This window comes from Chanodichthys erythropterus, chromosome 20 (assembly GCF_024489055.1).
Source record: "Chanodichthys erythropterus isolate Z2021 chromosome 20, ASM2448905v1, whole genome shotgun sequence".
Classification (NCBI taxonomy): domain Eukaryota; kingdom Metazoa; phylum Chordata; class Actinopteri; order Cypriniformes; family Xenocyprididae; genus Chanodichthys; species Chanodichthys erythropterus.
Genome location: NC_090240.1, coordinates 26,642,186 through 26,663,254, shown reverse-complemented (window position 1 = coordinate 26,663,254; position 21,069 = coordinate 26,642,186). Strand labels below are relative to the sequence as shown.

The 21,069-nt window shown below is 37.8% G+C and overlaps 3 protein-coding genes across 3 annotated transcripts; all 3 read right to left on the bottom strand.

The window, feature by feature from the left end:
- Positions 1-406: 406 nt before the first annotated feature.
- On the bottom strand, positions 407-11,916 carry tktb (transketolase b). Its single transcript, XM_067371084.1, has 14 exons — positions 11,634-11,916; positions 8,706-8,823; positions 8,485-8,598; positions 6,910-7,007; positions 5,903-6,094; positions 4,047-4,174; positions 3,747-3,943; positions 3,446-3,610; positions 2,688-2,844; positions 2,442-2,572; positions 2,244-2,327; positions 1,932-2,028; positions 1,403-1,522; positions 407-1,269 (listed from the first exon to the last, which is right to left on the bottom strand). Exons 1-14 carry the CDS (start codon positions 11,735-11,737, stop codon positions 1,097-1,099), a joined length of 1,878 nt encoding a protein of 625 aa, XP_067227185.1. The 5' UTR covers positions 11,738-11,916; the 3' UTR covers positions 407-1,096.
- A 1,885-nt stretch (positions 11,917-13,801) lies between these two features.
- lrrc23 (leucine rich repeat containing 23) lies at positions 13,802-16,705 on the bottom strand. The gene is made up of 7 exons (XM_067371085.1): positions 15,576-16,705; positions 15,300-15,409; positions 14,919-15,181; positions 14,576-14,706; positions 14,349-14,485; positions 14,020-14,218; positions 13,802-13,895 (listed from the first exon to the last, which is right to left on the bottom strand). The coding sequence occupies exons 1-7, from the start codon at positions 15,666-15,668 to the stop codon at positions 13,854-13,856; spliced, it is 975 nt and encodes a 324-aa protein (XP_067227186.1). The 5' UTR covers positions 15,669-16,705; the 3' UTR covers positions 13,802-13,853.
- A 631-nt stretch (positions 16,706-17,336) lies between these two features.
- On the bottom strand, positions 17,337-20,864 carry si:dkey-32e6.3 (uncharacterized). The gene is made up of 5 exons (XM_067371520.1): positions 20,296-20,864; positions 18,804-19,198; positions 18,567-18,727; positions 18,357-18,489; positions 17,337-18,284 (listed from the first exon to the last, which is right to left on the bottom strand). Exons 1-5 carry the CDS (start codon positions 20,552-20,554, stop codon positions 18,114-18,116), a joined length of 1,119 nt encoding a protein of 372 aa, XP_067227621.1. The 5' UTR covers positions 20,555-20,864; the 3' UTR covers positions 17,337-18,113.
- Positions 20,865-21,069: the final 205 nt, after the last annotated feature.

Genomic DNA, 21,069 nt, shown 5'->3' with positions numbered 1-21,069 from the left:
CAGTTAACCAAGGGGTAATCAATTTTCCAATTCCAAGTACACCAACCTTTTTATGACTTTAAAAAAAAATAGGACTACTCATTAGTGTCTTAACGTTTAAGACTAGTCTAAGTGGTTTATGCAACTGCCCCCAGAGATTCCATCACATAATTACACACCCCTCTTTCTATAGCAATATTAACCCAACAGGTCAAGGCCATTGCTAAGGGGAGAAAGGGGGTGGAGATTATCGGGCCCCCAACTTTTTGTTGGCAGAGGGGGCATTTGAAGTAACAAAGGGGGCGATGACATAACGCAAAGTGTTCCCATCTAGAAAAACACGTGGCCCATTCACATATATAGAAATCAGTCTACACACACAAAAACTAACTGATAATAAAGCTATACCAAGAAGCAAATAGGCAGATTGGCTGGGCAGTCAAATTTATTAACACATTACATCAAATTCAGTGAAAACTACAGGTTTAAACAAGCAACAACAGTGAGGGTGTCTCAGTAACATGATACATTTCAAGTCACCAAAATCAAACCACTCATGTACTAACTTTCCAAAACAGGGTTGTCCAGTAGTTTATGCAACAGAGTAAAAAACAAAACAAAAAGTCATATACTTTATTACTCCCTGAAAGCACCTTCACGCACCATTATCACCAAATTAATGTTTCATTTTTTCAGGATACTGGCTTGTAATAACTACAGGAAGCACACCTAGTTAAAGCTTGGGAAATTATGAAATGACAAGGTGAAATGGTCTTTTTTTAAGTGATGTTCAGAAATGTGTCAACTGGAATGGAACTCTGATTTAATCCAAGGATACACTCTGATAACCTTACAAACCTTTAAAACCCATTATTAATGCAGTATTAAAGATTACAAGAAGGCAAACCTGATAATGACACAAAATGAAAGCATTTCAGAGCAATAGGTGACTATTGACTATAGTGCACAAGTTAGAGAATTTCACACACAATGAATTTAGGTATATCTGCGAGCCGTAAGCCTCTGGAATGACACTGATGTGTGGTGAGCTTGTCTCTTGGGTTGAGTTAGGAATGGAGAAAGAGGAAGGGTGTAGCTCAGGGTGGTTCAAAGAGTTTCAGTTGGCGAAAGTACGCTTGACGGCAGCAACAATACATTTTGCACTGATGCCAAACATGTCCAGAAGCTCCTGCGGTTTGCCGCTCTGGGGAACACGGCTCACGGCCAGCCGGTGCACCACAATGCCAGGCTCTTCACCCACTGCAGACAGGACAGCCTCGCCCAGACCACCTACAATGAGAGCATAGGAACCAACATAAAATACCTCTCACAGCATAAGGGGTGGAGACAGGGAATCTAGTTGTGCCATCTGATCTTGGTTTTTCACTTAAAAAAAAGAAAAAAAAGAAAAAAAGCAGCTCACCCTCTTTGTAGTGGTCCTCTACAGTGATCACCTTTCCTCCTGTGGCACGAGCACTTGCCACAATAGTAGAGGCATCCAGGGGCTTAATGGTGAACGGGTCGATAATCCGAATGTTCACACCTTGCAAAAAAATATATTTAACAGTTTTTTTTTTTTTTTGTCAGCAGCATGGCTATCTTCATGGCGAGAACAAAGTGAATAACAAAAGTCATACAATTAACAAAAACTAAATAAGACATTAATAATACAAGACAAAAATAAGACATTAATACAAGCCAAAAATTCGGTGATACTTTATCAGTTAAACGCACCTCTGAATAAAAATGTCTATTTAAATTAAGACATTTGAGTACAATCGCATTGAAATATAAGAAAAAGAAAGCAATGTGCTTTAATAACAACAACATATAACATAATAAGTTAACTAATCTTACATTGCAAAGTTACTTTTTAATTTTCTAAAATGAAGCTGAGGTACTGTTCATGACTTATGTAATGTCCCATTATGGCCAGTAGGTGCTGAACAAACCTTCTTTGGCCAGTTGTTCATATGCTGCCAGAGCCTCATGCAGTGTTACTCCAGCTCCAATGACAGTCACCTGATCTTTGTTGGACTGCCGCACCACCTACAGGACAGAAAGAGAGTTGTTAGTAAACTTGTGAAGCAGAGTTTTTTTTATCTGCCCAACAGGAGGCCTCATTTGCTCACTGGGCTACTAAATGGATTACACTGAACTGAGTTTCAGCATGGCTGCTAACTTTAGCCGTCCTTGCAGTAGTGTGAAAATAAATTTAGAAACTATAAATAACAAAAAGTTTTTTTTTAATTATTTATTCTCACCTTGGCTTTGCCAATTTCAAATTTCTCTTCAGCATCATAGAGGACAGCAGTGTCAGGTCGACTGGTGCGGATGAAACAGATACCCTGAAAGCAGGAAATAGCATGAACACTGAACCAAAGAACAACAGATTAACTCTCTGGTGACAAAATAATGACCGTCCTTGTATAAGATCATCAAGTGGAAACCATAAACCATACCCTTGTATTGGCTGCAAGTTCCACAGCTCTCTCAGTAGATACTCCATCACTAGGGTAAAACAATGTGCATGTTGGAATAGCGCGGAACATTGCGAGATCCTCCAGTGCCATCTGTGAAGGGCCATCCTCACCTGGACAAAATTAAAAATAATTAATAGTCAAGTCTTTGCTTTTATCTGAAATATAGAATGGTTTAAGTCCAGATAGAAAGCAAGAATACATGCATTTCCCATCATGATGCCTTACCAATGGAAACGCCACAGTGAGAGCCAACCAGGTTGACGTTAGACTGGGAGATTGCTGCCATACGGATGTGGTCATAGGCACGAGAAAAAAAGGCGGCAAAAGTGCTGGCGAATGCAACCGTGCGATCACGAGTGCCACAACCAATAGCCACACTCACCTGGATAGCAGCATAATTAAATACATAATATTATTAGACAAATTATATGGATGTTTTATGTAGTAAGTATTACATTTGATAAGTTACATACATATACTTGCACTACTGCTCAAAAGTTAGGGGAGAGAAAAAAAAAAAAAATCCTCAGAATAAATATCTTACTGACTCCAAACTTTGAACCATAGTGTATTATGAGGTGTATTTATATTTAGTAATATATTTTAAACTGTTAATAAATCACTAAATACAACAAAAAATATATACTTGTGGCTCAATTTATAATTCATTATAATATTTTTTAGATTTTGACTCTAAATGAGAGATTTTTCACTGTGGGAAATCATGTTCTATTGAGTAAGCACTTGACACTGATAAATATTAGTCAGAAAGTGAATAGTAAAAGATAACATTTTAACAGGGTGAGGTCAGGTATTTACAATGCATGTATGAATAATGCACCACACCTTCAACTTAAAAAGAGCTCCACAAACACAGTTTACAAACCTATTCACCCATGACACACTGTCAGGTTTTACTTTTGCTTTGCCATCATGACTTGTTAAATTATTAGTGCAAAGGGAAGAAAAATCCAGTTACACACCATGTTCTGCTCGGCAATGAAGCACTCAATGTAGCGATCAGGATGGGCCTTCTTGAAGATATCAGAGAAGGTGGAGTTCTTGGTGTCACCATCAAGGGCAACCACACGAGGGCTGGCATCTCCCATCCTCTTCAGGGCGACACCGTACGCCTTCCTAGTGGAAATCTGAGTGGCCAAACAAAAGCAGAAGCTTTATAAAGCCTCATTTTGAGGAACTTTAGAAGACAGGAAGCATTTGCTCAAAGAAATGAATCAGTCAAAAACTCCAACAGCTATGAAGTATAATGTCTCAGTTCATCACCTTGTCTCCGATCTTGTATTCTGGAGGTGTGAGCAGGTGGATGGGAGCGAGGTCGGCTGGAGCAACATCATCATTGGGCTGTTGAGGGTGGAGGGGCTTATTGGGGGACTGGATCTGACTCAGAAGGTCATTAATCAGCTCATCCACACGGTCTTTAGGGATAGGCTTCCCATGCCAGTTATCCTGATCCTCAATGCCTGAACAAAAGAACAGGTCAGAGAGTCACGTATGAGGACTATCATAATAACAGACATCAATGCTGATCATCATGGTCTTGCAGTACAGGATATCATTAGTCACCTTTGAGGCCTTTGCCCTTAAAAGTTTTGGCTACAATGGCAGTGGGCTTCCCTTTTATTTGTTTGGCATGCCACATAGCCTTGCACAGCTCCTCCACATCATGGCCATCCACCACGTAAGTGTTGAAGCTGAAGAAACAAATTGGTTACAAGTCACAAAAAAAAAAAAAAATACGGGCAAGGAAAGTGGTTGTGTTCAGAATGGAATACTAGCACACTGCTTATAGCTTAGTAGGCAGTAGAGAGCATATACACTATGTTAATCATTGTTAAACATATGCAATAAGGCTAAATAATATTGAAAAAAAAAAAAAAAAAAACTTGTCTGCATTCGGCTGAGTCATGTACAGTAAGTGGTTAAATATACTTGCACCTCAGCTCAGAATGCTTTTATGATACAAGATTAATGTAAAGAGCCCACTGCGAACACCCTTGTAATTCACTTCAACCTTTTCAAATTTTATGAATGATTATTTCAGGTTTAGGTGGTGTGTAAAGGAACTGGAAGTGAGCAGAGTATGTGTGTTTCTAAAGCACGTAGTGCCATCTGCTGTTAAAAACTAAGCTCAGAATTCAAGAGAGAATCTGAAAATGGGGTCCAGCCTGGTAATAGTTAGTAGGGCTGGGACAATACATTTATTATCGATTTGCGGTACAATGAATCTGGAACGATTGTGATATTTTCTGAATGTATGAATCGCGATTCATTCAGAAAATATCACCATCGTTCCAGATTCATTGTACCGCAAATCGATAATGTATTGTCCCAGCCCTACTAATGATTACCGGATTGGACCCCATTTTAGGAACTGCTTTAATTCTTCATGGCACGGATTCAACAAGGTGCTGGAAACATTCCTCAGAGATTTTGGTCCATGATGACATATCATTACACAGTTTCTGCAGATTTTTCGGCTGCACATCCATGATGCGACCACATCCCAAAGCTGCTCTACTGGATTGAGATCTGGTGACTGCGGAGGCCACTTGAGTATAGTGAACTCATTGTCATGTTCAAGAAACCAGCTTGAGATGATTTGAGCTTTGTGACATGGCATGTTATCCTGCTGAAAGTAGCATTCAGAAGATGGGTTCACTGTGGTCATAAAGGGATGGACGTGCTCAGCAACAATACTCAAAAAGGCTGTGGCTTTAAACGATGCCCAATTGGTACTAAGGGTCCCAAAGTGTGCCAAGAATATATCTCCCACAGCATTACACCTCTAGCAGCAGCCTGAATTGTTGATACAAGGCAGGATCCATGCTTTTATGTTGTTTATGTCAAATTCTGACCCTACCATCTAAATGTTGCAGCAGAAATCACGACTCATTAGACCAGGCAACATTTTTTCCAATCTTCTGTTATCCAATTTTGGTGGGTTTGTGCAAATTGTAGCCTCAGTTTCCTGTTCTTAGCCGACAGGAGTGGCACCCGGTGTGTCTTCTGCTTCTGTAGCACATCCGATTCAAGGTTTGATGTGTTGTGCATTCAGAGATGCTCTTCTGCATACTTTGGTTGTAACAAGTGGTTATTTGAGTTACTGGTGCCCTTTTATCAGCTCGAACCAGTCTGGCCATTCTCTGCTGACATCAACAAGGTCTTTTCGGTATTCAGCCGCTCACTGAATATTCTCTCTTTCTCCAGACCATTCTCTGTAAACCCTTGAGATGGCTGGGCATGAAAATCCCAGTAGATCAGCAGTGTGTTTACATGCCTAAATGCAATGAGTTGCTGCCATGTGATTGGCTGATTAGATATTTGCATTAAAGAGCAGTTGAATAGGTGTACCTAATAAAGTGGCCGGTGAGTGTTTAGCATAGCAAGAAATAAAACACAGCAATATCTGGAAGACCTACCCGAAAGCCTCGCAGCGCTCCTTGTAGATGTTCGTGTTGTGCTGCAGTGGTGCTGCTTCGCTCTGGCCCAGACGGTTCACATCAAGGATGGCCACCAGATTGTCAAGCTTGTAATAGGAGGCAAAAGCCATGGCTTCCCACACAGATCCTTCTGAACACTCACCATCTCCCAACAGGCAGAACACACGGTAGCTAAATGAGACAGTGAGATAAGAGACGTGTCCAGTTACAGAAACATCAAATTATCAGCAGAAACTGGAGTTTTCCCTCTATAAGCCATATTCAGATGGGACTAGTTTTCTAAATGACATTCGAGTTACATTTATCACTTGATGTTTGTGACTTTGTGTATCAATTCGGACAGGACTAACATCTCCATGTATATTAGAGGTGGGAGTGTGTTTTCAAGATGTGGGCATTACTGAAGGTCATCTGCTGTGCTTGCATGCATCACGTATGATGTATACGTCTTAATTATTGATATAAAAACCCTACTTAAACTTCACATGAGTTTATAGAAGTGGCTGCTTATAAAACTGCATAAGTGAGCAGAAAAATGTAGACAAGCATCTTGCTCTTACCTGACACTGACTGGACAGTCTTAGCAGTTAATTTGGCTATTAATTTTATAATTTTATTTTTTCATAGGATTAAACAAAAGCATGCTTTATGTGCACAAGATTGGTGCACAAACAGTAGCTCAGGTAGATCAAAAAAAATGCATGAGAAGCATTAGGATAATACAACATCAACAATCACAGACATTCGGATGTGATTCGATTTCTCAGAGGACCAATTTAGTTAGCGAAAACAGTAGGTAATTTGCTCTGAAATTTTTTTATGTTTGAGGAAAAACAGACATGGCAGATTTGGATGGGATTAAAATAATAATAAAAAAAATAAAAATAATAATAATTTGGTGTACATTAAATGACTCATGTAGTACAGTGGGTCATGGTATGAAAAAGAACAAAATAAGACTGCATGCTCTGGGAGAACACCCATACCTAGATTTATCGAAGTATTTTCCGGTGTAGGCCATACCGCAGGCAGCACCCAAACCCTGGCCAAGAGAACCTGTCGCCACATCCACAAAAGATAGTTTCTGAAATAAAAAGAAGTGAGGTTATTTTCATGGTAACTGGTTATGTGAAAGAATTGATAAATTTATTCATTATACCTTTATTCATGCATTAAATTAAGAGACAATAAAGGCATTTTTTAACATTACAAAAGATTTCTATATCAAGTAAATAGTATTTTCCTGATCTTTCTATTCTTCAAACAATCCTTGAAGAATGCATTACGGTTTCAACAAAAATATTAAGCAGCACAGCTGTTTTCAACATTGAAAATGTTTAAGCACTAAATCAGTATTAGAATGATTTCTGAAGGATCATGTGACACTGAAGAGTGGAGTAAGGATGCTGGAAATTCAGCTTTGCCATCACAGAAATAAATTACTAGGGCTGGGTGCTGGCACAAATTCCACAATTTGATTTGATTTCAATTCACTTCAAACTTGCGATTCAATTCCGTATTCGATTAAGTGGGTTATGCATCAGGTACAGTACTTTGGATTTCGGTAAGTTTTACAGTGTATTTCAACATACCTTCTAATGTTCATTCATGCTTATTTTGTGCTGTAGCCAGTAGTAAAGCGGAAAAGATGATCAGTTCAGTTGCGCTCAGCGCTGCTGCTCTGCTTGATCTGAGGCGCTACAGCGATCAGTCACGGCACATTAAAGAGCAGCAAGTGGCATATCATTTGAATTTCATAATTAAATTAACAGAATTTAAAAGATTATTACAATTTATTGTAATAATTATGTAATAAATAAGTGTTATATGGGAAACAGGCTACAAAGTTGTTCATTTAACAACTGAAAACACCATAGACTGAAAGATTGATTGTTGGGATTTAAGAATCGATATTGGTTAATCAAAATGAGAATCGATTCAAATTGAGAAATTTATATTTTTAACCCAGCCCTATAAAAAAAACAAAAAACACATGTATTTCTTTGTTCTGGTGAACACAAAGGAAGATATTTGGAAGAACGTCAGTAGCCAAACAGATCTCACCCCCCATTGACTTCAATAGTATTTATTTTTCCTACTATGGTAGTAAATGGGGGGCGAGATCTGCTCATTTACTGACATTCTTCCAAATATCTTCCTTTGTGGTCAGCAGAACAAGGAAAGTTATACAGGTTTGGAACTGCTTGAGGGTGAGTAAATGATGACAATTTTAATTTTTGGGTGAACTAACCCTTTAAATGGCATTTCTTTTATAATCTTGGGTTGACTAAAATGAAAAAGAAAAACTAAATAAATGTCAAGGTTCACATCTAATTCAGTGCGATTTTCTTTCTTCTACCGTCTACCGCAGTCATATAGAAAAAGTAACAAAACAGTAAACTAGATTAATCCAACTAGAATAATCTATGCATATTTCAAATCAAAATTTGATAAATTTTTTTTACTTCCTTTTTTCAATTGAATCGTGACCTCAAGAATCAATTTGGATCCAAGATTACCACCCCCAGTGTATAAGTGCTGATAAGAGTAGTATTACTCACAGGGGTGGGGTGACCCTCCAAGTCAGAGTCGACCTTACGCAGGTTCAGCAGATCAGACTCTTTGATGTATCCAGCCTCTGCCCAGGCAGCATACAGAATGGGTGCAGCATGGCCCTGAAAACAGCAACGTAAGGAGGAGGAGTACAACATTAATTCTCCAAGTACTTAGAGGAAATTAAAAAGAGCAATGAAGCTCAACCCAACACAGAATGACAACCCACCTTGGACAAGACGAAGCGGTCATTGCAGGGGTTACGAGGATCGTCGGCTTTGTAGCGCATGGTGTGGAAGAACAGCACTGACATGAGCTCTGCAGCACTGCAGCACGAGGTGGGATGTCTGCGAGAGGGAAGACACATCAGTATCAATCCATCCATCAACTATTAACCATCAGCTCAAACATGCTAGATGTTAAAGACCAATCAGACGTGCAGGTTATCTTTCACTAGAAAAACTAGAACATGATTGCAAATGGTACTAAAGGGCAAAAGTTGCTACTGTCATCATTGGGGTTTGAGGTGTAGTAATAGACCTTATCAATGACTTCAGTTACTGCCAAAACAGGCACATAATATAGAAGCCATATAATAATCAATAGGGCTGTAGCCTCAAATCCTAATACAGGGACTACAATGCAATAGGATAAAGATTCGAGCCATTACACACATCTTGCTTATTTTTTAAAGGTATAAAAGCTTAAGTAACAGAACATTAACTTTCATTCTATACTTGTAAATGTTTAAGCTTCAAAGAGTCATTCCTTGTAATTGCATTGGAAAAGAACAACTTGTACATATTCTAAATTTCTCCTTGTGTTCCATGAAAGTTTAGATTGGAAAAACATGATGTAAGTAAGAAGACAAAGTTTATTTTCTGAGTGAACGGTTCCTTTAAGTGAGTGCGAGACTTACAGAACAGTCAAGCAATTAAATTGCAGCACTGGTTACTGTCAAACACACAGCAAAAACAAAAAAAAGGGTCTCATTCATGAAACATTCGTAAATATGTGAGTGATTTGCGCGTAAAGAGACCTCCCTGAAAACTCTTCTCCTGATTCACAAATACTTCGTAAACGTCAGAAGTGATAGTGAAATGTGTGTGTGTTAATGAATTCCAATCAGTCGTAAATGGGACGCGCGTGCACGCTCATTCTCAATTACCATAAATCCCGCCCATTAAATCCGACTTACAACTATATATGGGCATCATATTATGACACCAAACGAAGGATTTTGGCCATTTGGGGCCATTAGTTTGCCCAGCCCTATTGAAATCAATTAATTATTTGATTAAAGTGCTCCGTTTGCAGATGCTATTACTGGCTCTCACAAGAAAAGTAAAAAAAAAAAAAAAAAAAAAAAAAACTATTGTAATTACTATATATAATATTTTTTCAAAATGCTGTGTAAATATTAAGGTGAATTAAAATGCAGCCTTATTAATGAGCAAAACGTTCGGATGTTAAACGCAGGTGTAGATTTCTTTCGTACCAACTAACATTTGGAAAATACAAACATTTTAATGAATCCGAAAATTTACGCCAGAACCACTTTACACACGATTTACACAAAAATTAGTTCTGCTCGTGTTTCATGAATGAGACCCAGAGTTTGTACTTCAGTTAAGGGTGCAGTACAAATTAGTTTCTGTCTGTTCCCCAAAGTGACTTAAAACTTTGAAGTCAGAGTTTGGAAAGCACTCATGCAATTCAGTGGTCACAAATCCATCTGTTGAAAAACCTGTTATAATTTAAATGTGAGTCAAAATACATGCAGTCTTATGTTATTGTTCAGTATATTCTTAATTCTCCACCAAACATAACACCATTGATGAATTACCATCTTTGTCCTATAGTGTGACTCATTTAGGCTGAAATGAAAAATGGAAAAGGGGTTAAAAACAAACCTCCACTAAACAGATTCAGAATGAAGGATTAGATTTCAAAAGGTACAGACAAACATCTACATCACAATCAGTACTTCCTTGATATCTTGTTTAAACCACTACATGTATACTAGTGACTATACTTGAGAAGAGGGGGGAAATGGATATCATACATAGAGAAATAACAAGGAACAGAATAAGAGGAAGTGTCACAACAGTAAAACAAATAGTATCAGGTAAAAGTTTCAACACTCAGGGAAATTCCTATACAAGATTTACAATGAATGAAAGATTGTTGCATGCCAGCAAGGGTGTGTGCAGCGTATTGTAAAAAATTAACCCTCTTGAGGCGCAGTCCAAAAAGGAAACACTTTAATTTGCTTTTCCTTTTTGATATAATTAATGTATCTAATAATAAGGCAGTCTTTCTATATGTTAAGAAACTCCCCTTGTCGATTTCAGTTCATGTTGAGAAATGACCATCTGTGGCAATAATTTGGTCAGTCTCAAAAAAAACAAAAAAAACAAAAAGAGAGAGAACTGCAGAGATTAGGCAATGTCAAAGCAAAGCTTTCCTTTTCTGCAGAACTCTCCTTATCACCACATACTTGAAGCTATGGTATGATGAAAATCAAAAGCATGTTTATCCATGGAGACTAACAGCACTTTAACCCTCAGCACAACGGATATCACGAGTCCTGAACGCCTCCACGTGACAACCTGTAGGGGAAACCTGTAGCCACGAGCTAGCAGAATTAATTAATTAGTTATGGCATGTCCGAGTCACTTCCGCAGACCGGTTCTTTCGAACAGTTCGTTTCAAAGAACCGGTTCAAAAAAAAAGATTCAACTCAAAAGAACAATTCGTTTATGAATCGGACATCGGTGAAATGATGCATATGACTTGAACGCAATGGTTAATTTAAAATTTACAAACACTGACACTTTATAATCCCACGTGCAGCCCCACATACCCGTGCTAATTATAGGGGCGATGAGAGCTAAGCCAATTTTCACTGGGCATATGCTTTGAGGCCACGATGGGCTAAAAAGCTGTGAAATATATTTGGAGTCACTCGCGTAACTTAGTATTAATAGCAATGCTAATGACTCGTTTGTAAGAACTAAAAAGGTCGAATGGTCCGCCCCCTTGCCAAGTTCACGTGTTCATTTGCACGACAAAATAAGATAAATGAGCGAACACACTTGCAAACCTGACCTGGAAAGTCATAAGAATGAATTTTAATAAGTTCAGAAGATTTTACCCGGAGTTTGAGGCGCATGTTTCCTTGATAGAGTGAATCCTGAGCTTGTTCGCGATGTCTTTCAGGCCCTGCAGAGTTTTCTCGTCGGGTTTGTGATAGCTCATGTTTCAGCTGTGTGGGTAGATGAGATGAAGTAAACGCGAGTGCTGTAACTCAAATAAACTCTTCTGAGTCTACGTTAATCTGTAGTTGCTGAGATAACGCAGTAAGCACCAGAGCCGAGCACGGTGTGGGACGCGGGTAACGTGGTGCGCTGTCGCTTTTAAGAGACGCGTTACGTCAACTGTCAACTCATCCGCTGAGGCGAGCCATTGGACGAGACGCTTTTCGCAACAGGACTGCAGAAGACAGGTTGCCAGATCAGGGCAGAGAACGCAGACAAACAAAACACTGTTAAATCTCGCATATAAGATTAGGGTGTGAGAGAATTGAATTTAATTTTTTTTTTATACTGAAGTAAAAGCTTCATTTGCACACACTGTTACACTGTCTAAATGTTGCGATTGTTGTAAAATCACTGAAGGAGTAACGTTAGTTGATTTAATCCATGATTCGTCGAGTCATGATGACAGAATTGAGGAAAGGAGTGTGGAAACTATTTAACCCTATGATGCCTGCTGTATCATCTTAGATACACGAGTTTCTAATTACCAAGAAAACTTTTCTGAAAAACATTATCTTCTACATGTCCTCCTCTTGATAGTTCATAATGTTTTAGCAAGTAAAGGCCTTTTAATATTTATTTTTCTGTGAAATCTTTGATGTTTTGAAAACGTAAATTTTATATTATATTTCTAGATGACTATTTTTTCGACTGCGGTAACTTTTACTAGATTATTTATATTTATATATATATATATATATATATATATATATATATATATATATATATATATATATATATTAATTAAAGAAAATCTAGGGAGATATTTATGATATATTTGGGAGAGATTTATATAAGTCTAGGTAAAATCTCATTACAAACAATCAGTATTTTATTCCATCAAAAAAAAAAAAAAAAAATTTTAGTTCAGTTTGGACATCTGATGTGTTTTTCCCCCATGAGCTCCATATTCACACTATATCATAGCTACTATATTGACCATACAAGCCTAATGTATCAAATGTGATACAAAACATGCCATGCAATAATAAAAAATAAATAAAACCATCTCGAGATTAAAGTTGTTAAATTTCGAGAAAAAAGTTGAGAAAAAATGTTGAGAATAAACTCATTAAATTACAAGAAAAAACTCGTCAAATTTCAAGAAAAACTCATTAAATTTTGAGAAAAATTTTTAGATAAAATGTTGAGAATAAACTCGTTAAATTACGAGAAAAAACTCGTTAAATTTCGAATTTGTTCTCGTAATTTAACAATTTTTTTCTCGTAATTTAATGACTATTCTCATAATTTAATGAGTTTATTCTCAACATTTTATCTCGACTTTTTTCTCCAAATTTAACGACATTTTTCTCATAATTTAACTAATTTGTTCTCGTAATTTAATGACTGTATTCTCAACATTTTATCTCAACTTTTTTCTTGAAATTTAACGTTTTTTCTCGTAATTTAATGAGTTTATTCTCAACATTTTATTTTGACTTTTTTCTCGAAATTTAACGAGTTTTTTCTCGAAATTTAACAACTTTAATCTCGAGATGGTTTTATTTTTTTATTATTGCTTGGCCCTAATCCTCTTCCGTAATATGATGACACACATGTAAAGGTTTTTTTTTTTTTTTTTTTTTTTTAAGATTTTGTCTAAAGGTTCAATAAACTGTCCATTAAAAAAATTAAAAAATATGTTTTTGACTATTTCCTGTCAGGCTTACAGGGTTAAAAACAGGCTCTGCCCCTTTCATGTGGTCGAGTTGAGGAAGTAGCATTTTTTGTTCTCTTGGTAGAATACCAAGTGTGTGGCATTGCAGAAAATAAAACATGCATGTATAGATAAAAACATGAATGCATGTACAATTAAGTTGCAAACCTTGATATGAGTTCTCTTCAAGATAGGCATTATATTACAGTGATATGCACCCTGTTATCATATCTAGTGACGTGCTATTCAGTGTCTTTTTTTTTACCAACCGCTACATCTATAAAGTCCACATCAGAGGCTATACTGCATGAAATGAAACCAAAACTTTTTTTTGATAGTAGACTTTATTGATTATAGAATTATATTTACAAGTATATTTCAATGTAACACAGCCTATTCAGTTATCCTCTTGATCTTCAGCAAATTCATCTTCAAATTCCTAAAAAAAAAGACATTGTTACAATGTAAAATTTAAAAATATTACCTGAGAAACTTTTACTGACACAAATAAAAATAAAATGAAGATAATTAACAATAGCATATGCCCTAAACAGGTTGCGCACCTTCTCCTGGGCCGCAGACTTCTCTTCAGCTGTGATGGGATCCTTGTCCAGTCGCTCAAGCTGGGGGAGATGCGAGATCACATACATCCTGTAATCGTCAGTCTTCGCTAAAGGGTTCTCCAAGAGCACAAGGGCCTTCAGTGTTTGCCCGACACTCTCTAGATTTCGCAAAGCCCTCATAGAAGATATAAGGTTCCCCCTAAAGATGTGAAATAGAGGGTTATCAGAGAGTGGTAATAAGACTGTCTATATTAGTGAAACACATTTGCTTCCTCAATTTCAGCCAGACTGAGAACATACCAAACATGGTGTGATTGTATTTCTGTTACCTGACATTAAGATACTGGAGAGATTTCATATTGGGGCTGAGTCCATCCAGTGTTTCTAACTGGTTATCTCTGAGGTGAAGAGTGTTGAGATTCTCAAGCTTCTCCAGACCCTCCAATTGCTTTAGGTTGTTCTGAGCCTAAATAGTTGAATGAAAGTGTCAGATGGTAGTTCTAATCAGCATCATATACTTTTTATCTACCATAAACATCAATACGAGCAATTGTACCAGATACAAGTGGCGTAAATTGGGGAGGTAAATGGCATCTGTAGTTTCCAAACAATTTCCTCTGAGCTCGAGAATCACCAGATTGGTTAGATTGTGATATTCCAGGCCCTGCATGGTCTGGATACCATTACCTACAAATAAAGACATGAAACAATGCTGTTTAGTGCTGCCAATGAAGCTGTATAGTAATTGTCTAGTGCAGATTACAAATAAATGTGGCTATTGCCAGCTCATATGTATTGAATCAACCAATGAAAGAAACCAATGGGGTTGGTACTATAGTAGAAAAAGATATCATTATCACTGCAAAAGTACAATAACCTACTTAATGGACCTAACTAACCAGTGAGATTGAGGGTTTCCAGTGCTGGGCCTCCAATGCCCTTAACATCAAATAGGCGGTTGTTGGCAAAGCTGAGCCACTGTAGGTAAGTGAGCTGGCCAAACGGCTGACCCTCGAACGTCTGAAGCAGGTTACCGTCTCCCTTCACCCACAACAGCTGAGTGAGGCCAGCCAATGGAGAGAAGTCTGACAAATGATTGGAGGAGATGTCCAAGTAGCGCAGATGGATGAAGGAGCTGATCAAGGCCAGGTCTGTCAGACCCCTGGTTTAGGCAGGTACAGTAGGAGCCAATTTAAAATGAGTAGGCTCAACTTTGTGAGATACAGTAAATCTGCGTGGCAATATGTTGGGAATGAGAAGAATGTCCCAGACAAGCTTACTTGCTTTTAAGGTCAAGTCTGACATAGGCATGAGACAGACCATTCCCTGTGCGACACAATAAGGACAAGCTTTTCGCCATCATGTCCTGGGTTAGCGGACAGGACTCTAGCTGATAATTAAAAAGAAAATCATGAAAAATCATCTTCTTAATGTCATGTGATAGCCAATTCATTATTTTACTTTTAAATTAATATAGTATAATATATGTTAATATAATAAAAAGAACAATAAGAAGAATTAAAATAAAATAAAATGCCTAATGCAATCTCGTTTACCTTATCCTCTTGTCCTGAAATCTCCTTCTCTTTCTCTTCATCCTCTTCCTCAGACTCTGCTTTCAACACCTCGTCTTCATCAGAGACTGACATTGTTCTGCTGTCTTGGTTACCTTGTGGATAAACTTTTCGCGTGTTAAAATAAATGATTTGACATTTAAATGAATAAATTCGTTCACATCATCAGCACGCTAGCTTTAGCTTCCTTGCTAGCCACTAAACTAACAATATAGGTTGTACCAAAAAAGAAACAACTTACTCAAACAGTTTTAATCAAAATAATTTAGTCAAAAAAAGAATAAACTTATATTTGTAGATCTGAACATGTTTTCTTTGTCACTCACCTCGCGCTGAATCGTGTTTATGGCCGTTACCATAGTAACACCATGTGTCTCTGAGCGCCTAAATATGCACATGATGCGTATTTTTTTTTATCTCGCATGTGAACATTTATTATATGCTCAAATTAAATGCCTATATTACAAATCTTGACCTTGATGGCACATCTAAAAAGAAAGCTGACAAATATGTCAGAAAAGCAAATGTTTAGTAGATATTCAGTCTCCTGCACATATACACGTAAACTTATACACAACACGTTCGTTTAAAAGTGTGTAAACAAGTAAATACAGAGGCAGTCAACACAGTGCAAAGTGACCAGACAATGAAGTCCAAATAATTTATTTCTGTAGCATCTCTCCCAAACTACAAGTACAAAAAAAACCTACAACTACAACATAACTTCGAAATTGCCATCATAAATAATGCATTAAATAACAATACACACTAGATACTGTGCAGTGAACTTCAGTAGAATAACATCTCCCATTAGTGAGATGAAAAAAAATCCTGCATTCCACAGGAATCAAAAAGCATTAATTGTTGTTTGATTTAATATGATTAGAAATAGTTTTTATATCAGGTCCTTTACCTCAAAACTTTGAAACTAGTGAGAAGAATGTAGTGTGAAACTGCAACATGTCATTTAAATAATGGCAATATGAGAATGTAACATGTAAAAGTGTGTAAAACAGCATATATATTTCAACTCTGAGCTACTTAAAGGGATAGTTCACCCAAAAATGAAAATTTGATGTTTATCTGCTTACCCCCGGTGCATCCAAAATGTAGGTGACTTTGTTTATTCAGTAGAACACAAATTATGATATTTAACTCCAACCGTTGCCGTCTGTCAGTCAAATAATGGGAGTGAATGGGAACTCGAACAATAAGAGTCGAAAAAATTTGCACAGACAATTCCAAATTAAACCATGCGGCTCGTGACGACACATTGATGTCCTAAGACACAAAACAATCGGTTTGTGCAAGAAACCGAACAGTATTGCTATGATTTTTTACCTCTAATACACCACTACGTCCAACTGCGTTCAGCACTCGGTTAGTGAGTTCTGATCGCGCTCTGACAACGGCAGTGATGCCTAGAACTCATTGAAGTATATGCACGAGACATCACTTCCACTGTCAGAGCGCGATCAGACCTTACTAAATGAGTGCTGAACGCAGTTGGACATAGTGGTGTATTAGAGGTAAAAAATTATATAAATACTGTTCGGTTTCTCGCACAAACCAATTGTTTTGTGTCTAAGGACATCAATGTGTCGTCACGAGCCGCAGGGTTTCATTTGGATTTTTCTATGCAAGTTTTTTCGACTCTTAATGTTCGAGTTCCCATTCACTCCCATTATTTGACTGACAGACGGCAAGAGTTGGAGTTAAAAATCATCATTTGTGTTCTACTGAAGAAACAAAGTCACCTACATCTTGGATGTGCTTGGGGTAAGCAGATAAACATAAAATTTTCATTTTTGGGTGAACTATCCCTTTAAAGCAACGAACATGTTAGAAATATTGTCAAATTCTGCTTTGGTTAGTCTCCACTTGAACTGGTGTTAGAACAAACCAAAAGGGTTTAAAAATAAAATAGAAGTGCAAAAACAATGAATTCTTCTTCACAAAAAAATGTCTAAAAATTCAAGTGTTTTAATTAGTGCCGTCAAATCGATTAATCGCGATTAATCACATTTAACAAAGGTTTGTGTGTGTGTGTGTATATATATATATATATTACATATATATATTAATTATTTATATATATATTTCTATGTTAAATGCAATTAATTGATTTGACAGCACTAGTTTTGATATGATTAACTTATTTAGTTAAATGCATCAAAATATAAATAACACTAAAAAACTATCTCTGATGTTCACAAACCCTGAGAATACTGTTGGTAGAACCATCTTCATGAGCATATAACAAACTAGATCTACAGAGCAGCTGCCAGTGCATTTATGATTGGAGTTAATCTGACCAATGACTATATATAAATAATATATACTACTATATTGATCTATAGTCTGCAACATTCTTCCTTAGGTAAATAAAGTGTGCTGATCTGTGGCTGTAGCAGAGAACATGGTTTTTCCACATATACGCACATACCACAGGATTGTGTTTATGCATAATTTGTCGGTTTTATATTATGTGTTCCCCTGCATGTCTTGAGATGCATCCGACTACCCTGTCTGAATGTTCCCCTCATAGTTCTCAATGCAGATCTGGATGCATCGGGTGAAATATCCAGGCTCAGAAATGGCCTTCAGAAGGTCGTTCTGTACCAGACACAGATCGTAGAGCTCTGATGTGGAGGCTGTTCGAGTCTGCAAGCCCTCGGGGTCCAAAAACACCTGAGAGTACAGTGGAATGGGTGAGACACATGGGACGCTCATTCTGGAGAAGAGAAAATGAACATCACATACCTTAGGATGGACAATAGTGTCCTCGTCGTTTTGCCGAATGTTGTCATCAATGAAGATATGCTGAACTTTGGGATCGAAAGGGTCAATCCATAGTGGTTTTCCTCCTAAAATGGAGTATGTGTTCCGTGCCCACCTATTTGGGATAAACAAAGGCTTGATACTGATAATACAATATAATGTTTCTTTTTTGATCCACAACAGGCTCCTCACCAGTCAAAGTTGTCTTGGAAGCCACCCAGACCCTCAGCAGAGCTCAGATACTGGTACACACACCGCTCTCCGTCCCGTGTGGACACGTGTTCTTCTCCACGAATCAGCGTTGCACCCTTACCGTTGCACTTGATGCGTCCGGCAGTCAAATTCACCTTCAGCTGTGAGAGGAGACAGTTCTAATGAGGCTTGCTTCATCTAGGACAACATGAAACCTAGTTCTGCAATGTTAAATACCTTTAGAGCCGGAAGGTTGGGAAAGAGCGGATGTGAGCCTTGTTCGACGGCGTGCTGGATGGCAGTCAGAACACGGGGCAGATCTGTGCCAAACGTACGGAACAGGACGGAGAACTCCACACCCTGTGAAGCCAAGTCCTGCAGCATCTGGAAGAAGGAAGGTAGGATCCAGTGATACAGCTTCCCATCTTCTCCCTTAACAGACAGCTCCTTATCTGCAGGTAAGTCAGACGGCCATCGGAGAAGTTCTAGATGTTCCTCAAGGACCTTCCGGAACCGTCGGCCTGGACCTACGGTGGTGAAGCTCACCACTCGGCCAAACTGAGAGTAGTATGTGACAGCGCCCTCACAAGGCTGGAGGAGAGATGGTGCTTCTGACAACCACTCCCATTTACCTGCAAGTAGTGAGAACATGTGATGCTGTGAAACGTGAGATATTATGAAGCAAGGCAAACACTATATGTGCTATAATATTAAAGGCACAATATGTAATTTTTCTACCACAAGAGGTCGCTTATTCAAGACAAATTCATAACTTGATGACGCCTTGATTTTGTGGAACCATGGGAGGTGTTGTCTTCACGTCTACAGCTGATGGAAAAGAATTCGGCGGTCACGGGACTTTGGTAGAAATCATATTCATGGATGAGCTAATGTATTAAAGATTTATTAACATTACTTTAGTATGAAGCAGGGTGTGCCGTTGGAGCGAAACAAGGCAGCTGGAGCGATTGCTAATGAGAGACAAGCGGGACACATGGCCTGAGAGCAGTGGAGCCTTTATTATTCCATGGACGAATGCTTCCGTTTCTTCCGGTCAAGCGTATGTGGGGTAACGTAACGCTGTTTTATTATATTAGATACATTTGTTTGTTAAAAGTTGTTATAAAGCTAAACTGTGTGTTTGCGCGGTGGCTACTACAAGACACTTGTTGCACAGATCGATTTTAGGCGTGGTACTTGCGGTAAATCAAGAAAACGAGATTTAAACAATAAGACTTACTGTGTTGAGCTATATAACATGATTAGTTTTCTATGAATGTATCCAAACAGTTGCTCGTGTGTCTAATAAAACAATATTTTTGGCGTTTCCATGGTTTCTACAAAATAAAACCGGATATCGAGGGTTATGATGTCATTGATAGGCGACGCACGGACACGGTCCGTGTCCTAGTTAAAATTAAATATTTCTCTAGATTTAAACATTCTTGGAAACATTGGTGTACATGAAAGTACACAAATCAACAAAATATGTAACATTGTTCTAGTGTTTTTGGATATTTTAATCCAAAGTTCATATTTTGTTTTTAAGAATAAATATTTAAAATTAAGTATATCGGCAGTGTATAGCGTTTTGTTACATTTTATACATTACAAAATGTATTCTACACATAAGTTAACGTTTTTTTCTTTATTTAATGAAAGTTGAGAATGTTTTTTAATTAAAGTTGAGAATTCTGGGTCTATAAAAAGCCCTTATAAGTTGTTTTACCTTTTGCCATGCGCCCCCATGTCACCGTGGACAGAAAGTATTCAAGAGCAGCTACAGTTCCTTGTCTTGTGACTGCGTCAGATACAAGGATTGTGTTGTTGAGATCAAAGTGAAGGACGATTTTTCTGGAAGGTCTCGCCGGGATTAAATCAGTATGGTCTTTATCTTGACATGCCCCGTCAGAGTTCACATCACTTCTGCATCCATTGGTTTGGTTCTGATCGAAACTTGTTTCAGGAATCCTCTCCGAGTTATACATAGTGCTGAAATATTTATACGAGGGAATATTTAAAACAACAAATATTCATAGACTAATAAAAGCTCCTTCAACGTAGACTAGGATAATTATCTCTAGCGACGAGTGACTGATGAATGTAAGTTACGAGAATGACACTCATCTCAGTCAATTGAAAACAGCCTGACACGTGATCATCCCATTCTTTGTCTGTCGCGCATTCAGTTAATGATACATTCGTTTAAGAAAGAACGTTTGACTAAAATCCGCTGAGCTCTCCAAACCGGCTTTTGCGATGACAGCATGACTTCCTTGTCACTGTCAAATGCCGCGAGAAAGAGCGGGGTTGCCGAGCTTCACAAGAGAACTTTTGTGAGAGCGCCACCTACATACTCCGGCCCGCCTTTTGGGTAATGTAGATGATAACAACAATGTGCATTGAAGAAAAATTGTTTTACTTCAATGAAAAGTTAGTTTTTTTGTGATTTTTCTGAATTAAAGATAAAAAGGAGAAACAATGCATATTATTGGGGGAATTT